At 29.0% G+C, this 18,471-nt stretch overlaps 1 protein-coding gene across 2 annotated transcripts in view; it reads right to left on the bottom strand.

Annotated features, from left to right (window-relative positions):
* Positions 1–1,657: 1,657 nt before the first annotated feature.
* LOC136973468 (serine/threonine-protein phosphatase 6 regulatory ankyrin repeat subunit B-like) overlaps positions 1,658–18,471 on the bottom strand; it is a 57,918-nt gene continuing 41,104 nt past the window's right edge. For both annotated transcript variants that reach the window (XM_067268201.1, XM_067268202.1), the window contains exons 9-15: positions 16,107–16,507; positions 11,499–11,578; positions 8,872–8,980; positions 8,378–8,737; positions 4,179–4,382; positions 3,442–3,543; positions 1,658–1,823 (exon numbers count right to left, since the gene is read on the bottom strand). In XM_067268201.1, the coding sequence (XP_067124302.1) occupies positions 1,743–1,823; positions 3,442–3,543; positions 4,179–4,382; positions 8,378–8,737; positions 8,872–8,980; positions 11,499–11,578; positions 16,107–16,507 (1,337 nt within the window). In that variant the 3' untranslated portion in view covers positions 1,658–1,742. The remainder of the gene's footprint in view (positions 1,824–3,441; positions 3,544–4,178; positions 4,383–8,377; positions 8,738–8,871; positions 8,981–11,498; positions 11,579–16,106; positions 16,508–18,471) is intronic.

The following is an 18,471-nucleotide window of genomic DNA, read 5'->3' as shown; positions in this document are numbered from 1 at the left end:
CTCATGTTCTGTTGTTAATTGACATTTATTGTATACTATGATTGTGCAAATGGGGATGGGGAGGCAGTGGTGATGACAAATTGTATACAGGAGGTGGGAATAAAAAATGAAGCAAAATCTGTTGTCGCAATATGTGCACACCACCTAACCAGTAACATCTTTTGGTTGTCGGTATCCAAGCTTCATTATATTAGCGATACGTACATTTTATGTTCATATTTATGTCAATATAACATTTTAAACAAAATGATATGTGCGATAAGACTCGAGATGCATTCCAAATACAATTGTGGGATGTCGGAATCACAAGAAAAATACACCGTATGTTGGCAAAGTAAGCGGCATCGCGGCATTGTATCGTACTAACATCTTCTATGACAGAAAATTATATATCGTTTGTGATGTCAATAAGCAATTCTGTGATCTACAGAAATGCCAGAAACATTAAAAGAATGTGTTGCAGTTTATTCCTTGATTTTTTTTTATTGTAATGTTTTGTTTGCTTTTTCTTTTTGTAGCATATCCCTTTATATCTGTGTGCTGTATCAAAGCATAAATGTAATGCTTATGGTATGTCATACACACTGTACGTGTTAATGCTTACAAAAAACAACTGTTGCTACAACATTAACTGTTTGCTGTGCAGAAAGTTGTATTTTTATCATATTATATAAATAAAAAACAAGTATATGTTATATGCATTATATTGTGTTTTAGTTAAAAAAAAATTTCAACTAATTTCTGAAAATTAACTCTTTCCATCCTGTGGGCACAAAACAGGGCCTTTTTCTGAGCCCATTTTGGGTTTGGACAAGTGCGTAATGGGACGGTCGAGTCGTGAAAGACGAGGCCATCCGGAACAGACCACCCCAAAAATTTCCGGGCTTTTTCGACCCATTCGGATTTGATCCCAAGTACCCTAGAGTAACGAGCCGACATTGTAAAGCATCATAATTTTTATAATTTAATGGGAAATAATCAAAAGTTCTCCGAGAGCCTTTTACGAAGACATTAAGGAGAGGATGCTTGTACAGTATTTTCATATTTTAGAAATATATAAATCTGTATAAAAATACATTTAAGGGATGTAGTAATGATAATTTGTTCATAATTTTGAATGAATAAATCTAAACTATCCTTAAACATTAATAGTTTATAAAAATTTGATTACTCTTGTATTTATTTGGATTCGTATAAAATAATAAACTTATTATTAAATATTTGTAAAATTCAATGTTACAAATTGAAATATTACATAAAAATATTTATTTTATTTAATAATTGAAATATATAAAGTATTAAAAAAGATCTTACAACTGTTTAAGAGTTGTGATACAACATTTTTATACACATGTAAAGATTTTATGTAGATAATGCATATTAGAGAACAATAAGTTTATCAAGAAAACTTAAAACTCTATTTGAATTTGAATCAAAAATAAAGTTTTTATGATTCAAATTATTTTCGTTGAATTTTAATGATTTATGAATAACATACACGTTTTTTGTTCATAAAATATAATGTGCATAGTGCACTTTTTATTTGCATTAAATATGACAATATATAAAATGATTTGTAAAATTGTATATTATTGTTGAATATACAATACATATAAATAAATAAATCTTAGTAAAGATGACATGAATTTGTTTTTCATTTGTTTTTCACAAACATGTTACATGTATATGGAATTTATATTTAGAAGTAAATTCCAAATTGGGAATTAGTCCAGTTTTAATTTTCAAACAAGTAACTTTTCTTCTTCTTGAAGTGCTAAGATCTCATGTTTGTAGATGAAGAAATAACTTGCTGTGCGCATCCTCTAAATAAATAAATATATGTAATATTTATTAAGTTCTTTCAGCAATATACATGGCTTGGTCTAGTAAATATGCTTAGTTATTTTATTTTAACATTGTTAAAATAAAACAAGTCCACAATGTAAAAGAAAGAAATAAAAACCGTCATAATGTTAAGTTAAGAAAGTAAGAAAAATTTAAGTTATGTATAGTGGTTGACTCATATTATAAACATACAAAAACCATTCTAACCAATTTAAGCAGGTATATAACTATGATATACAAATGAAGAGAAAAGATTTTCATTATTAACATTATCCAAACTGAAGAAAGATGAATTGAATTTAAGATGGTGTTTAAGAAATTTAAGCATTATTTTATTTTTAAGAAGCTTAAAACTATTTAGATTTAATCTAAATTTTAAGAAAATATGTATAATAATATTCTTGTATGATCATGTCACTATTAAAATTAAAATTTTGTTTTTCCTTATGATTTCCAAAATATACTGAAAGACAACTGATTTAAAGTATGCATTAAGTTTCAAGTATTCGCTAATTTTTTACTGTTTCTTGTCAATACGTCGAAGACTAATTTATTAAATAATATAGTACTATGGTCCGATAACAAGTTTGTTTCTTCAGACATTTTCTGCAAAATGGTAATAATGATCATTTAAGTTATAAATTTGGAGGTTTTTTAATCCTTCTCTAATAATTTATTTCTATAATCATACATTTTTGACAAAAAAGAAATTTTAGACATATACAATGATGATTACCTTTGTTTCACCCACTATATCAAGGTAATTGTAGTTATAACATCACAGTAAAGCATATACACCCAATTCTGTTTTACAAAAACTTTTTTTACATGATTTTGAATTAATACGATCATCCCATATTCTAAGAAAATTTTATATCATATTACAATATAGGCAATGCTTGCTTCACATTGTTCAGCTCTATGTTGTGTTTTCTTCCCAATTAGAACATATAATTAGGGAAATTTATGTGTAATTTCAATAGGGAATTTGTTTTGTCTGGTGTTTAAAGTGAAAAGTATTATTTTTTGGTAGTTAATTGTATAAAAAATTTAATTAATATTGAAATAAAATTTGTGCACATATTAATTTTGCTAAAAAGTCAATAAAGGCTACATTTATAAGTTATAATTTTCAAACTTTTGACTTATTAATTACAGCTGAAATATTTTTTGGTAGCCCTTACACCCATGGAGCAAGAAGACAATGACCAAGATATTCTAGAAGTATCAGTGGTATTGCTGTTTTACACAAACTTATGTATTTCTTATCAGAAAGTGACAATGAATAACATTTTACACGTAACTCATTATTTTGCATAACTTTTGTGTTTTTATGAATTAGCAACATGTAAAATAACATGTACAAGCACATAAAAATGATAAGATTCTAACATGATTTTTCATATGGTTTATTGTATTATTTTTATCAATTTTTTTTGTTTGGATTCAATATATTTTTTATACACATTCTTCAGAAACATATCTATCATGTAAAAACAGAATTAGGTGTACTCAAAATAGTGTAAAGAAAAAATCTAAAGATAAAATTATTATTTTTAAATTTAAGTCAAACTTTTATACTTATTTATAACCTACCACATCCCTTGCTGTTCTTATGGCTCCTGCTTTTATCAGTATTTTTCCAATTTCTTCTATACGAGGCATAGCCATGGCGTAATGAAGTGGAGTACGACCAAGCTGAAAACAAAACAAAAATAAATATATAAATCAGAGTCATTTTAATAACTTTTATTTTTATCAGAATCAAATATTTTATTTTTTCATATGCTGTTTACAATGTTAATATTGCTTATAAATGAAAAATTTCCTGACTTTGAATTTAGAAAGAGTTTAATACTCAATTTTCTCAAATATTTGTGACCATAAATTTCCTGTTATTAAGCCATTTCTCAAGAACCTGTTCATAGGATGATTATAAAATTATATACAGATTATGGCATTGTCAAGTTGCCCCTTGTGTTCCAATCAGAGCACCAGTAACATACTGTACAGTTAAAGGATGTTAGCGTGAAGTTGTAACGATGTGGTATTGTGTTTGCATTGAACTGTAGTGTTTGTTGATCTTAATTGTTTGTATTCACACAGTATATAAGAGGTAAAAGATCATGGTCTTATCAAAGAGCAGAAACTACATGGGGAAAATAGATTTGAATTAAAAAAACTGGCAATTTTGACTTAACTCAAAGTGATCAACTGATACTGGCACGGTTTATAGAATTTTCCAAATAATATGGTTGTATTAACATTGTTCAACTTAGCAAGGTTTTACTGTATTTTTAATGAACAAAATTATGTAATTTTTTTATACTTACATTATCAGGTACATGTACAGATGATGTATTTGCTTTTACTAACAATTGAATTATATTTATATTTCCAAAAAGAACTGCAATGTGAACTGAACATCTTCCTTTGTTGTTTTTTGATGTTATCAATGAATGATCCTTCTCAATTAATTTATTAATTCCTTCTTGATAATCATGACGCACAAAGGTATGCAGTTCTTCACGATTTTTCTAAATAAAAAATTTTATCGCTAATTAATTTTTATATATTACATTAACTAGCATCCTAAAATGATATATTGATATATCAATTATTATGAAAGCCTATTTTTAGATATACAAAGTTTCAATTACTCGTGATATAGTTGAAAAATAAAGACACTAAATGTAGAAACAAATTACAGTGATGTAGTTAAGCATAATCAATTAAAATCAATTAATCAGTAAAATTTTAAAAAATAGTTACTAATACTCTCATACTCATTTTTCGGGAATATTTTACATACCATTTTTGCTTGATTCTAAAACACATCATGAATTTTAAGATTTTTTTAAAAAATGAAAATCAAGTTATTTATTTAAAAACTTTAAGTTTTAAGTAACAAGTTAGTGTTTAGCTGCTCTATTTCCATTCTCTTCTGTACAGAATAATTATTTATTTTAATATTGTGTCATAATGTGGTCTTGAAAGCATTTTCAACATTGAAAAGTCATTTAAATAGAATGTTCATTAACAGCAAAATCTGCCTTGGAAGTGAGGAAATAGAGTATTTTAAACAGAGAAAGTGATTTGCAAAATTTTAAATATATGTGATAATTGCATTTTAAAATATATGATTTAATATTCTTATTTTTATAGTATTTAAATTAAACTAAACTTTTTATTAATATGACTTGTTGATATCCAAATTTACACTTTATTTTTTTAAAATACAAGGGTCGTTCAAGGTTAAACGAGACTTTTGGACCTATAATTTTGAAAAGTAGCTGTAGAAAATCCGAAGAAGGAGTAGCATTATCCATCCTAAGATTTCGATAGCAAGCATGATGTATTTTGTGCATGCATAGCAGTTTTAGCAATCATAGTGGAAAGTAATATTCTGCAACAGTGGAACAGCAGCAGTGCGTAATCAAATTTCTAGTGAAGGAAAAGGTTATATATGCTGCAATTTTGAGAAGATTGAATGCACAGTATGGGGAACAAATGCTATTGTAGGCAAGAGTGTATGAATGGTGTCAAAAATTTGGTGAAGGATGAGAGCTGGTGACAAGTGAAACACAAATATGTTCATCCAACTGCAGTAACACCAGTGAATATCGCATGAGTTGAGCAAGTTACCCTGGAGAACCGTGAGACACATTGCAGACGAAGTGTCCATCAGTGTCGGTAGTGTTCAGAAAATTGTCCACAAGCACTTACTGTTCCACAAGATGTGTGCCAGATGGGTTCCCTGACAGCTGACATGTGATCAGAAATGGGTACGCAAGGAGACACGTGAGCAGCTTCTGAATCGGTTTTGTATCGAAGGTGATTAGCTCCCAGTAATTACCATTTGTTTGGGCCCCTTAAAGAGCACCTGGGAGGAACGAAATTCCAGACAGATGATGAACTCTGCAGCAAGTTGTCCTGTGCTGGCTACTGATTAATGATATAACATCAGCCCACTTCTATCTATGAGAAATGTATCAGTACATCACCTACCCGACTGCTGGGAACAGTGTCTACGTACAGATGGAGAGTATTTCGAAAAATTGATGTAGTTTATACATGTTTTGGACATTCCTTTCGGTCTGTAGAAATAAAAGTCTCATTTAACCTTGAACAACCCTTCTAGTATAAGGAGATGTTACTAAGCCTCCCCTTTAACAATAAAACAATTTAAATGATACAGATATCAAACTGGACCTAAAAATTTTCATTCAGTATTGCACTTTTCATCATATTTCATTTAAAACTGATAACAATATTAATTCTGAACAAAATAGCGAAAAAGAAAATAATGTTAATGTTAAATTTAATGTTTTTAAATTTTCAATTTGTCTTTTGTCAAATAATTTAATCCTATTTTAACAATTGTTCTACTTTCAGTTGCTAGTATATAACATATTTTCTGTAATAATTATATAAAAATAAAAATATTATGTATTAAAAGCATTTGTCTTTAATATTGTCAGTTAACATTTTGTTGCAAATAAGCTTATATATATGGGAAGTTTTTCTACTAACCAACACTAACAGCAAAAATTCTAAGCAGTGAATAAAGTATTTTGTTGGAGGTTCGTTGTGAAACTCCAACAAAATACTTTATTCACTGCTTAGAATTTTTGCTAAGTCTAACTACAACTTTATTGCAGCCCTTCACAACATGCTCTCACTTTGCACCCAAACTTGACATCTCCCTCCAACTTTGACCCTTAAAATTTGTTCTTCACAACAAATTTTATGTCTCCAGCCATCTGTTTGGGCTATCTTCCCAAGCCACATATATAACATTTGAAAATTAAAATATAGAAAATGAATATTCACAATAGAGAAAAGAGAAAATAAAGTTACTAATTTTACAAAACAAAGTTCACAAATAATAAATTTGCATGTAAAATAAACAATGTAACAAATGACAACTTGTCGTCGTAGGGTAAGGAGCATTTTTAGCTCCCTAAATGAATCTTTTATTGACACAGTTAAATAGATACAAAGTAGAAGTGTTGAACACGAGATCATGTTAGTAACAATCGCATGGCCTTTTTTCCATGTTTATTTAGTTGATCAACTAAATAAAGGTGGAAAAAAGCCATGTGATTGTTACTAACATGATCTTGTGTTCAACACTTCTAAAATAGTACAACACGGTTTCACAACAAATTAACAGATACAAAATAATTTTTTATAAAATATAAAATATTACTATTTTAATCATGTAAAAACATGCAGACAGACTTAATGGGCAATGCATAATGCAAAAACAAATCAATGTGGAGTTCTATATAACAGTTTAAATGCATAAATGAAATGACTTATTTCTGAAACATTATTGGACATACTTAACATCTAATATTTAATGCACATTATATCTACAGAGCCTATTATGATGGACAATATTTTAGTGGGTTGTATTGTTTAGACAACATTTTAATTTTAATTTTTATTTACTACTGTAATTAATGATATAACATAGATAAATTACATCATTAATTACAGTAGGGTAAATTAGTAGAAATTGTAAAGTTGTGTGTTACATTATAACATAGATATGTTATATCATTAATAATATAAATTAAGTACACAGAAGTTACATTGCTTGGGAAATTGATATATTGTTAACAAGCATTAAAATTGGGATAGCTCAATCTCTAAGAAAATGTGAGGAACTTACATTCCTATTGCAGATATTACATTCAACATCATAACTAAAGACTACTTATGACAGGCCAAAAATAATTCTTCTGGAATAAGAAATCAACTTCTCCTTTAATTATCTTTTACAATAAAAGATGGTACTAAAATTTATGCGATGTGAAGATTTAGCATCATAGATATTGTAAAGGGGTGTATTATATATCACAACGTCTTTACTTGTAATATGTAATAATTGTTGATAATTTACAAATATGCCAAATAAGATTATACTGATGTTTGTGTTTATTATATTTATGTTTTTTATAAATTAAATCAAATTCAAATACAAATAACTCATTTAAAACAATAATACAAACTGTTTTGAAGTGTCCAAATTATACAAAAACAATTTTTTATGTATAGTTTCTACTCTACTTAGAAGTTACTTTTAAGATGATCTTTTTATAGCATTCTTTTGATTAAATGATTGACTAAATTTTTAATTGTATTATTTAGCATGAATGTATAGCAAACTTGACTTAAAACTTCACTGCTAGCCCCCTATATTTACAACAACAGACAACCTATTTCCAAATATATCTTTGCCATTCAATTTAATCATGGAGTAATCATAGATGGATTTCTATCCTGTGAATTATCAAATGATAATTCTTTGGTGTTTTTCTAGGAATGATTTTATTCATTTTTTTTCTCAAATGCTAGTCATTTGACTATAACCAAATAAGAATGAAATACTACAAAGAAATACTGAACAAGTTTTCAAGATCCTTGTAAGTATAAGTTGTATCGTTTGACTAAAATTATATATACTATAGTGTCACTCAATAAATTTTCATACCAAATATTCAGATCTTACATGTTTACTTACTTCAAAATCTGCAATTTCTTGCAAGAGAGCTCTTATTCCTTCTGATTCTGTTTGAATTTGAATAGCAGCTAGAAGATCTTTTCCTTCTGAATCTGTTACGGTAAGTAGGTGATCGTATCCTTCGTGAACTAACATTTGTAAGAAGGCCGTTTTTTGGGAGATGAATGCATCAAGAATATAGTTATCAATCGCAGCTACGTTATTGGTCATTCCGGACTCTACAGCCACATCCCTAGCCGTATGATAATTCGAGTCTCTTTCTGCCAAAAGTAATTCTGCTTGACTGAGCAAAGCATAAAAACTTCCATCAGGATGAGCTCTGCTAGCAGCAAAATGTAGTACCGTTTGGCCTTCTTCATCCTATTCAAAATTGAAACTAAAAATTAAATTCTGTATAAACAAACATGATAGAATTTAATTGTAATCAAAATTAAATAAAAATGTTAATATTTTTATTATATATTAGCAGAAATTGACAAAGGATCAAGTTATACCTTCATTTTGGTATGATTTTCAAATTCAAGTGTAACATCTTGAGTTTCATTTTCAGGTTCTTTATTCAAATTATCTAATGGAGTTGTTTGTAATTCAGTTTCATTCTTCCTACAATTAAAATGATTGATATATTTTTCAATGTATATAAATATGTACAGAAACATTACATCTGAAAATTATGAGATTAGCAAAACTATTTATCAATTAAAAGAAGAGATGCTACAGAGAGATTTTGTCTAAATTCATAAATAAATTATTAGGTATTTTTTTTGTGTATTCAAAATAAGATACTGTCAAAGTGAAATGCAAATGTGATTTATATATATTGTTGTATTGCTGGAGTGCATACACAAATAGTCATAAAAACTAAGATCAAGATCAATTATCCTATAGGAATACATTAATGTTTAGAGAAGACATGTTCTTTGAATGTTTAAATAATCATTAGCATAATCAAAAACTTTTCAGCTTATTTCATATATATAAATTAAGAGGATTTTAAAATAATTTACATAAATAGGTTACACAAACATTTATCTAAATTAATACATATTACTAAAGAAAAAACTGTTATTTTTTCCTTATGCGGTATAACAAGGAATGTTTTTTTTACTATATTATACATATAATAAAACAGATAATCTGTAAATATGAGGTGAAATCAAAAAGATACCAGATTTGCCCTATAAAGATTTTAAATACTTAGCTTAATTTAAATCTGGCTGCCATTCCCTTCAAGGTAGTCTCCCATGCATTTATACAGTAATCCCACCATTTCTGTTACTCCTCAAATGATCAGAAGTTATTGTTTTGAAAACTCTAAAGTACTTGCTATGATTCAGGCTAGATCTCAACCATATTGAAATGCTGCTTCAAGTTTCAATTTCATTTTGGAGAACACAAAAGAAGTTGTGAGAGGTGACTTTACCATTGTGTTTCAGCAAAAATGCTCACATTTTGAAGGTTGTATGTGCAAAAGCATTCTAATAACAAAAGAGCCTGGTTATATAAATCTACAGTTCTGGTTTTTTGTGACAAACATCCTCCGCAATCAGACTTTTACTGTAACATTTTGAGTTGAATTCAATATCAAATTGGAAAAATTTCTGGTACACAGTCCCTTTATGACTGAAAAAACAACCAATAAACTATGCTCTTCATCATGCTCCATCACTTATCTTGTCTTCTTGGCTCTCAGAGATTATACAGGGTGACAATAATTAACCCGTACAAGTTTTATAGGCTTCTTGAAATATTTCAAAGGTATTTGTGGCAGATTTTCAAGTTTATTTTGGAACTTGCACCACAATGTGAGATTTTGTAACACAATGTTACAAAATCTCATGTAAGCATTTTGATTTGAAAAACTCAAAACTACATACAGATTGACACTAAAATGTCTAAGGTGCGAATTCAAAATGGCAAAAAAGACACTACTTCATGCTATTATCAAACAGTGGAAACATTCTGGTTTCTTTTTGATCGCAATGATATTTACAGATTTTCTGAAATATACTGATTTAATTTTGAACACAAATTAAATCTATTAATACTAATTTGTATTAATAGGTTTTTTTCCTATTAGATTTAATTTTTTAGATTTAATTTGTATTCAAAATTAAATCAGTATATTACAGAAAATCTGTAAATATCATTGCAATCAAAAAGAAACCAGAATGTTTCCACTGTTTGGTAATAGCATGAAGTAGTGTCTTTTTTGCCGTTTTGAATTGGCACCTTAGACATTTTAGCATCAATCTGCTATGTAGTTTTGAGTTTTTCAAGCCAAAATGCTTACCAAACCAAAAGATATTTTTCTTAAAAATGCCTTAAAAGAAGAAATAATTATCTTTTTGATCTTTTATTTCAGGGCCCTCCAAAGCAATTTTGGCATCTGAAGTAAGTATGAGAATGTTCCTTGTGTATTACAGTGGCTTCAAAATTTTTTAATAATTATTGTATAATATAGTTATATGTTAACAATTTAAATTGTGCACTGTACAAAATTATCAAAACAACAAAACCTAGAATACAGAAAAAAGAATATCTGAAACAAATGTATATTCATCACTGATAAAAATTTCAGCTGTCTTGAGATGTGAAAGAGAAGACTTGTTCACATAAATATGTATCAGATAATGAGTTTCTAGCTATATTTGATAAATGGATCTAGTCAATATTTAAATTACTTTGTTTTCTTCAAATTTTCATACAAGTTTTACTTTACACAAATTTTTTGCCTTTGAAGGATACATCATCTGACATTGTGACAATTTTTGGATTCATCACTTTACCTAACAGAATGACACTGATTTATGTGTTTACTTTTAATTTAATATAAAAAATTGGTATGTATATACGTGAACAAATATCACGAAACCCAATAAATTTGTAATATTTATCGGGTTTTCAGAATATTCTAAATTATTTAATAAAAATTAATTTAATTATAATTATTAAATTTAATGAGAGATGGTGCCTAAAGTCTCCCTCCAGTGACAAATTATTTAGTAATTAATTAAATATAATCATAGAAAAGTAGCCTAATGTAATCTGGTGGTTGTTTGGCTTTAAAAAAATTTGTTTTAAAATTTATATTTTATGAGAAAGAAATAATAAAACTTACTCATCAGTGTTTTCAGATCCATCATCATCATCATCCATATCATCATTTCTTTCTTCAATTCTTTCAATTTGTTTAGCTCCCTAATCAAGAAAATTTAAGTTGAATAATATGAAATGAAAATTGTAATTAAAAATATAATTTAGTAAATACACCCAATTCTTTTTAGGTATTTTTTTACACGAGTTTGATTTAATACAGTTTGGAAAAGAAATTCAATCGTCTTTTTTTACACTCTTCTCTTTCTCAATTTTCAACAGACAGCAGAGATCTCTTTGAAAGAGCTGTTGCATCATTTCGGTAATCTTTAAAGATGGCAATTTATAAGGATTGAATAAAAAGTTGTCACATAAGTCTTATAGTGTTGTAGCTCTGTCACAGATCTTATCAAAGATACAAAAATATTGAGAGGTGGTGTTGGTGTCATTTAGCAGATGACAGATTATCTTGTCTGCTTGCTGATGATGATGCCAATTTATAGGAGTGATCATGTTGTTCATTCCTTTTGTTGAAAATTTCTACTTTTGGGCTTCACCATATTAATCTGTAACAAAGAAGGACTTTTCATATTATTGTCAAGATTTTCATGTATTATGCACAAAGCTTTTGATACATCCTTCAGGGTAGCTAATTGACCAATTAAACTGTTGTGCTGTTACATTTTGGCCCATTGTCTTTGTTCTGTTATGCCCAAGAGCAGTGGATTAATTCCCACAAGTGCCTAGTTTATACTATTCACTTGTTCCTTTTGGCCAATTTCTTTCTTTTTTTTTTTGTGCTTTTGTTTTGTTCTATCCCCATTCTCACACCAATAATAAGTTGGCCTAGTATTTTCAGGCTTCAAATTTCAAAGCAACACTGTTGTGGGTTGAGCTGTTCATTGGCTCATTGTAAGCATTTTAAAACCTTAGAGGGACATCTAAGATGTTTCCAGATGGTTGATGCAAGATCATCAAAGTAACAAACAAATTTTGCATGTTAATCCCTACAGATACCATTCATCATTCTCCTAAAGATAGCTTGGATATTATATAATCTGAATTAAAGAACTTGAAACTGTCAGTCCTGACAGACTATTCAAAAGTGCAACTGTCTATTTTGCTGATCAACTTTACCAATAATCAGAAGGCAGATTCATTGTAGAATAGTAATATACTTTTTATAAGCTAGTCTAGAGAACCATTTATCTTTGAAAGTACATACACATTTTTCTTTGTAATAGAACTTCAATTTGACCAGTGAAGAAAAAGGATGAGTGGCATATTAAGTTCATAAGCTCTAAGATGTTTAACTCTTTGAGGCACACGGTTTCAAAGAAAAAAGAAACCCTGGTTGCACAGAACTTTTTTAATATAAAAAATATTGAAATGTTATTTATTATTAAGTCCTTTATTTAAATAAAATATTAAACTGTATGACTATGAGTAACTTCAACTTTTTGAGGTGAGTAAAAATATATCCCACCATGCATAAAAAGCTAAGCAAAAGGTGGGACAGTTTTTAACCCACCTAACCCTAAAGAGTTAAGAGATATTAGTAGGTGTTCAGACTATGGAATTACAGAAAGTCTGTAAAGGCTAAAATTTAATAGAGGAATGTAGGCTTAAATCAAATATATTAGAACTATTTGGAAACTCAAGCCTTTGGTTAATGAATGGATGAATATTAGTAACCTTGGAAACATAGCACCCGTGCATTACACAATGTCATGTTTCATTTGACAAATCCAGCCATTTTACATAGTTTTTGTTTGCTGTGATTGTTTCAATAAGTCTGCTACTATTGAATTTCCTGCTTAGTGTGATTTCAGCAGAATCATATTTTTTTGAAAGCTGAATTTCATAGTGTAATTAAAATCCACTGCAAAATGAATACAATGTATGGACCAGAGTTTATGAGAGTGACAGTTGTGTTAGAGAGTGGTATAAAAAATTTTGTGATGGACAAACAGGCATGCATGATGGTGGTGGTCAAGAGTGGCCATCCATAGAGACTGATAGCCTTGTGTAACAAATTGACAAGTGTGTTTGCAAATGATGTTGCTGTACAATTTCTAAACTTTCACTGAAATTCTCTCAAGCATCTCAAACAGTAAGATTGTCACACATACACTTAGTCTATATAAGATGGGTGTCAAAAATGCCCACCTGTATCCACAAAACCCAAAGAATGTCTACTGCTTTGATACCCATGCCTATACACAGCCACTTGCACAAAAAACCTTCTGTAGCAATTTTGTTGGGATTACTTCCACATCTGCTTTGTAGCCCAGACTCTACCCCCTAGCAATTTTCATCTTTTCCTACTGATGAAGATCTTCCTGGGAATGTAGCATTTCCACACAAGTGAGGAGTTGATAAACGGTGTAAATGACTGGCTCAGCTCCCAGATGACAAATTTCTTTGAATAGGAGATTCAGAAACTTGTCCTATGCTAAGTGCCTGAATTTACAGAGCAAATATGAAAAGATAAAGGAGAAAGAAAATATGTTGATGTTACTTCTTGACAAACTGCTCACTAGAGGTTGATTTCTTAATAGCTCTCCTAGATGCTACTTGATCTTGAAGTAGTGTTATGTCCCTAATATAAGTGACTACCTCGGTTGAGGTGGTGGTGAAAAGGGTGTATTTCTCAAGGTGAGGAGAGAGAGAGGCCTGTAGGTACTTCTCCAATAGGTACTGTACCTTGGTGAGTGATACTTCTCAATCACCAGTCACAACTTCTTTCCTTCCATAAAAAAGGAAAAAAGTTGCAAAAGAATGGAATTATATCTTCTGAAATTTTTTGACAATGTTTTTAAACATTTAACTAAAATTGACTGGTTTATCATCATTAAAATATTTTAAATGTATTGTATTATTTGATGATTGTTGTTATTTCTGCATGAAATGTTTTCTTGTGCTTTCAATATTTTTTTATCCTAATTGCTATAATATAAAATTATCAAAACTGACAATTCAAGTCAATTTTCTACTCGGTATATTGTTTTAATTTTCATTGGTTTTAAAGTAGCCTGCTATTGATATGATTTTTATCTTTTATTGGGTTGAATGTACACTTTTATTGATCAAAATTTGATATTAATGCTTTGATTTCAATGGTATTATTTATATACCACCACTCCTCACTTAATGACAGAGTTCTATTTGTAGCTACAGCGATAAGATTAAGATTTTAAGAAAGAAGATTTCTGTACGGTTTCACGTATCTAAAAGCCTTTTGCTGGTGTGTGTATCATCACTCTAAACCAATTAGTTACAAACGTTTTTGAACCTTAACAGTTCTTCTTCAGGTAACAATCCCCTAACGGAATGCGCTTCGATTCTAAGTTGTGAAGAAATACAATCCGGAACATTGTCCTGTCCCGATGACGTCAATCTGGACTTGTGCGCTACGCTTGTCGTGCTCTAATTTATCGTTTTATCTAGTAGGGCCTGCCATGCCGTCTATAGAGTTATCTCATCCTTGTAGTTAATGCAATTACCTCCATTAATAGTGTTAAGACATATGTAGATCACCTCCAGCCATTTGAGGTGGTGGTTAGTGTGGTGGGTGGTGTGAATGACCTTTGCCTGGGTGAAAATGGGTTCAATGTCAGGATCTGACGAGTAAATGGCTAGAGCAGTGTTGTTTCTTCCATGGTTAATATCAGCTACATGCTCTTTGATAGTCATCGGGACGGGACAACTTTCTGGATCGTATTTCTTCACAACTTAGAATCGAAGCACATTCCGTTAGGGGATCATTACCTGATGAAGAACCATTAAGGTTCAAAAACGTTTGTAACTAATTGGTTTGGAGTGATGATACGCACACCGATAAAAGGCTTTTAGATGTGTGAAACTGTACTGTTCTCTGGTGTAGATGTTATAACATCTTTCGAAGATTTCTGTGCTGAGAACTGGTTGTAAGTCTGAGCAGTCATTAAACAGATAGGTTTTCAAGTAAAGAGTGACCATATTCTTCTTGTTTGCATAAGCCCTCAATTTAATGGACTTCAAATTTGACAGATAAAATATTTCTAGCATAAAAGAAAAATTTAGAACTTTTTATTCGTGAATAATAGAGCATGCTAAAAAAGGTTGAGTCAATGAGTCAGTATATTCTGATAATATTTTAATATATCATGTACTGTACATTGTAAGTTTGTTACTAATAAATGTTTTTAAAATACATTCAATTTAATGAACTTTAGGCAATAGCAGACACCTGTTCCCGCAATTAATCCATTAAATTTAAGGCTTATACACTCAAACCTCTTTTTGTGCGGTCTATTTTTGTGCGATTTTTTATTTGTGTGATTTGTTTTGTGTGATTTTTTGTGTGCGGTATATGAATTTCAATCAAATTGGTATACTGCACAAAAATAATTGCACAAAACACATTGTACGTATAAAAAATCACACAAAAAAGACACCGCACAAAACCATTAAATTTAAGGCTTATAATATTTATCAGTTGATCATCTGATAAAATAAAAATATGAATATAATGAAAATTTGTATTTTTATTATTATTTAGATTTTGTGTATATTATAATAAAAATTGATAGCTTCCAACAGCTGTAATAATAATAATAAATTTATTTTTTCTGTTAAAATACATACTTACTGTTGTATTTGCAGTACCATTTACAACTGGAGATCTTATTTTATCTTTAGATTTACGAGAAGCAAAATGATAAAGCCAAGTTGCAAGATAGCCTATTGGATCGGCCGGTCTCTTCTGAGATACTTCAGTTAAGGCTTTAACCAATATATCACCAAGAACATTAGAGAGATATTTTCCGTCTTCAGTTTTTTCATCAAATGTTATTGGTTGTTCTTCAGATTCAATATTTGAAGTATGTTTATCTGCATTATTTTTTTTAACTTCTGGTTCTTTATTATTCTGTTCATGATCTACAGCTGACTCATCTTCTATATTATCATTAACCAATTGATTTTCTTCAGTTTCTTTTTCATTAAGTTCTACTTTATCTGCATTTTCTCCACTAGAAGGTGGTGTTAATTCTAATTAAATAAAATTTTAAGTAAGAACATTTAAGTATAAAACTTTTAAAATTACAATAACACCACTATAACTAAATCACTATAACACCACAGATACCTTTAAAATCCAGTCCAACATTTAATCAAATGATGAGAAACATATATATATACACTGACAAATGTTTTCAATCCTAATTGGATCTTCTTCAGGTCAAAAATGTTCTAACTGTGGAACACGTAGAAGAACAAGACACAAAATTTAAACTTATTACATAAATTTCACATAAAGTGTAGACAAAATGTATAAAAAATGTTTGTCAGTGTATATACATATATTTGTGGTGTTATACTGATTACATGTCCAGTTTTAAGAGGCTACCATACAAATTATATTTCTTTATACATTAAATTCTTGGCAAACATTCAAAATTTATAAAAGAAATTTAGTAAAAATCTTCTGTTTATATAAATACTAGCCAAATCATTTGCCATTACCAAAAGAACTATGATGATTATACTATGATAGACATAATAAAATTTTATCCAAAGCTAGGTGCAATATACAATGCATCCAGTAATAAAACAGTAACATCTTGTTGGATAGTTTCATCAATTAGATTTATTCTGGATGAAAAGACAAAATAAATATTGTATAGATTTAATTGATTGTTTCCATTACTAGTTTCTGTGAATTTTTTTTAAGCCTAGAATTTGTGGCATTTTTTCCCCCCAGTAACTTACATCACATTTAAGTAAAAAATTAAATAAATAAATTTTAATAAACCAACCAACAAACACCTAAATAATTGGGCTAATATATGGCTATAATTAACTAATAAATACAAACAAATTTTGGTATAGAGGTAAGCATTAGGTGCCATCTCTTATCTAAATTATTGATAATAATTTAGTGGCACCTAACACTTACCTCTATACCAAAATTCATTTGTATTTATTATTTAATTATAACCATATATTAGCCATATATATAGGTTTTTTAATATATCATCAGGCTGTGAGATGTATTATAATTTAAAAAAAAATTTATTTATATAATTTTCTAAAAAATAATCCTAAGCCCCCAATTCATAAACTTGGATCTACATATTTTAAGGAGTCTGCAAGTTGGTAGTTGAGAATCTGCAATTATTTTCAAATCTTTTTCAACATCACCAGAAAATCTGCAAAAAATATATACATAATAATTTTTTAAAATATGGCAGTTTGTTTACATAATTCATAATTACTGTAAAATTCCAGTTATTTTAGGGGTTATCACACTAAGAGACTTGAGACCATTATTTTATTATAACGCTAACCATTACCATATACATCATTTAACTCGACATCTAAAATGCATTTTGGTACTACATAAACAGTATATTTCTATGTCGAGTTAAATGATGTATATGGTAATGGATAGCGTTATAATAAAATAATGGTCTCAAGTCTCTTAGTGTGATAACCCCCAAAATAACTGGAATTTTATAGTAATTAAGAATTAATTAAATTAAAAAAAAGGGGATAAGAAGCTAGTTGGTAGACATATAATGGCAGTTTGTATTAAAAAATGTTTCATTTACCTTCTATTAAATAAAATATTAACTAAAAATCTAAACAGATAGAAGAGTAGTGAGGAGTCCACCAAAATCTTATCTGTAATATAATTTAAAGTATCAGTCAGATCTAATAACTTGAATCACTTGTGTAACATTATACATTTTGTCAGCTATGCCAGTTTCTGTTATTAAGCAGAACAATCATTTTGAGCATTATAAATTAAGATCTAATATGATTTAGAAATAACTAGAAAATCTTTATTATTGTTTCAGTATGATCAGAGTTACTGAAAGAATTGCACATTGAAGTGCTAAATCAATTTGCAAAAAATATGGCATACAAAGTAAAGTTTGTTGATTAATTATAGATTAAAGAATTAATGCATTGTTTTCCTTTATTCTCTGTAACTCATAGTTTCTGTAAGT

The sequence above is a fragment of the Centruroides vittatus genome, unplaced genomic scaffold (genome assembly GCF_030686945.1).
Source record: "Centruroides vittatus isolate TY-2023 unplaced genomic scaffold, ASM3068694v2 contig_3176, whole genome shotgun sequence".
NCBI lineage: Eukaryota > Metazoa > Arthropoda > Arachnida > Scorpiones > Buthidae > Centruroides > Centruroides vittatus.
Note: the sequence above shows the minus strand (reverse complement) of the source record. Positions and strands in the feature narration are given on the sequence as shown.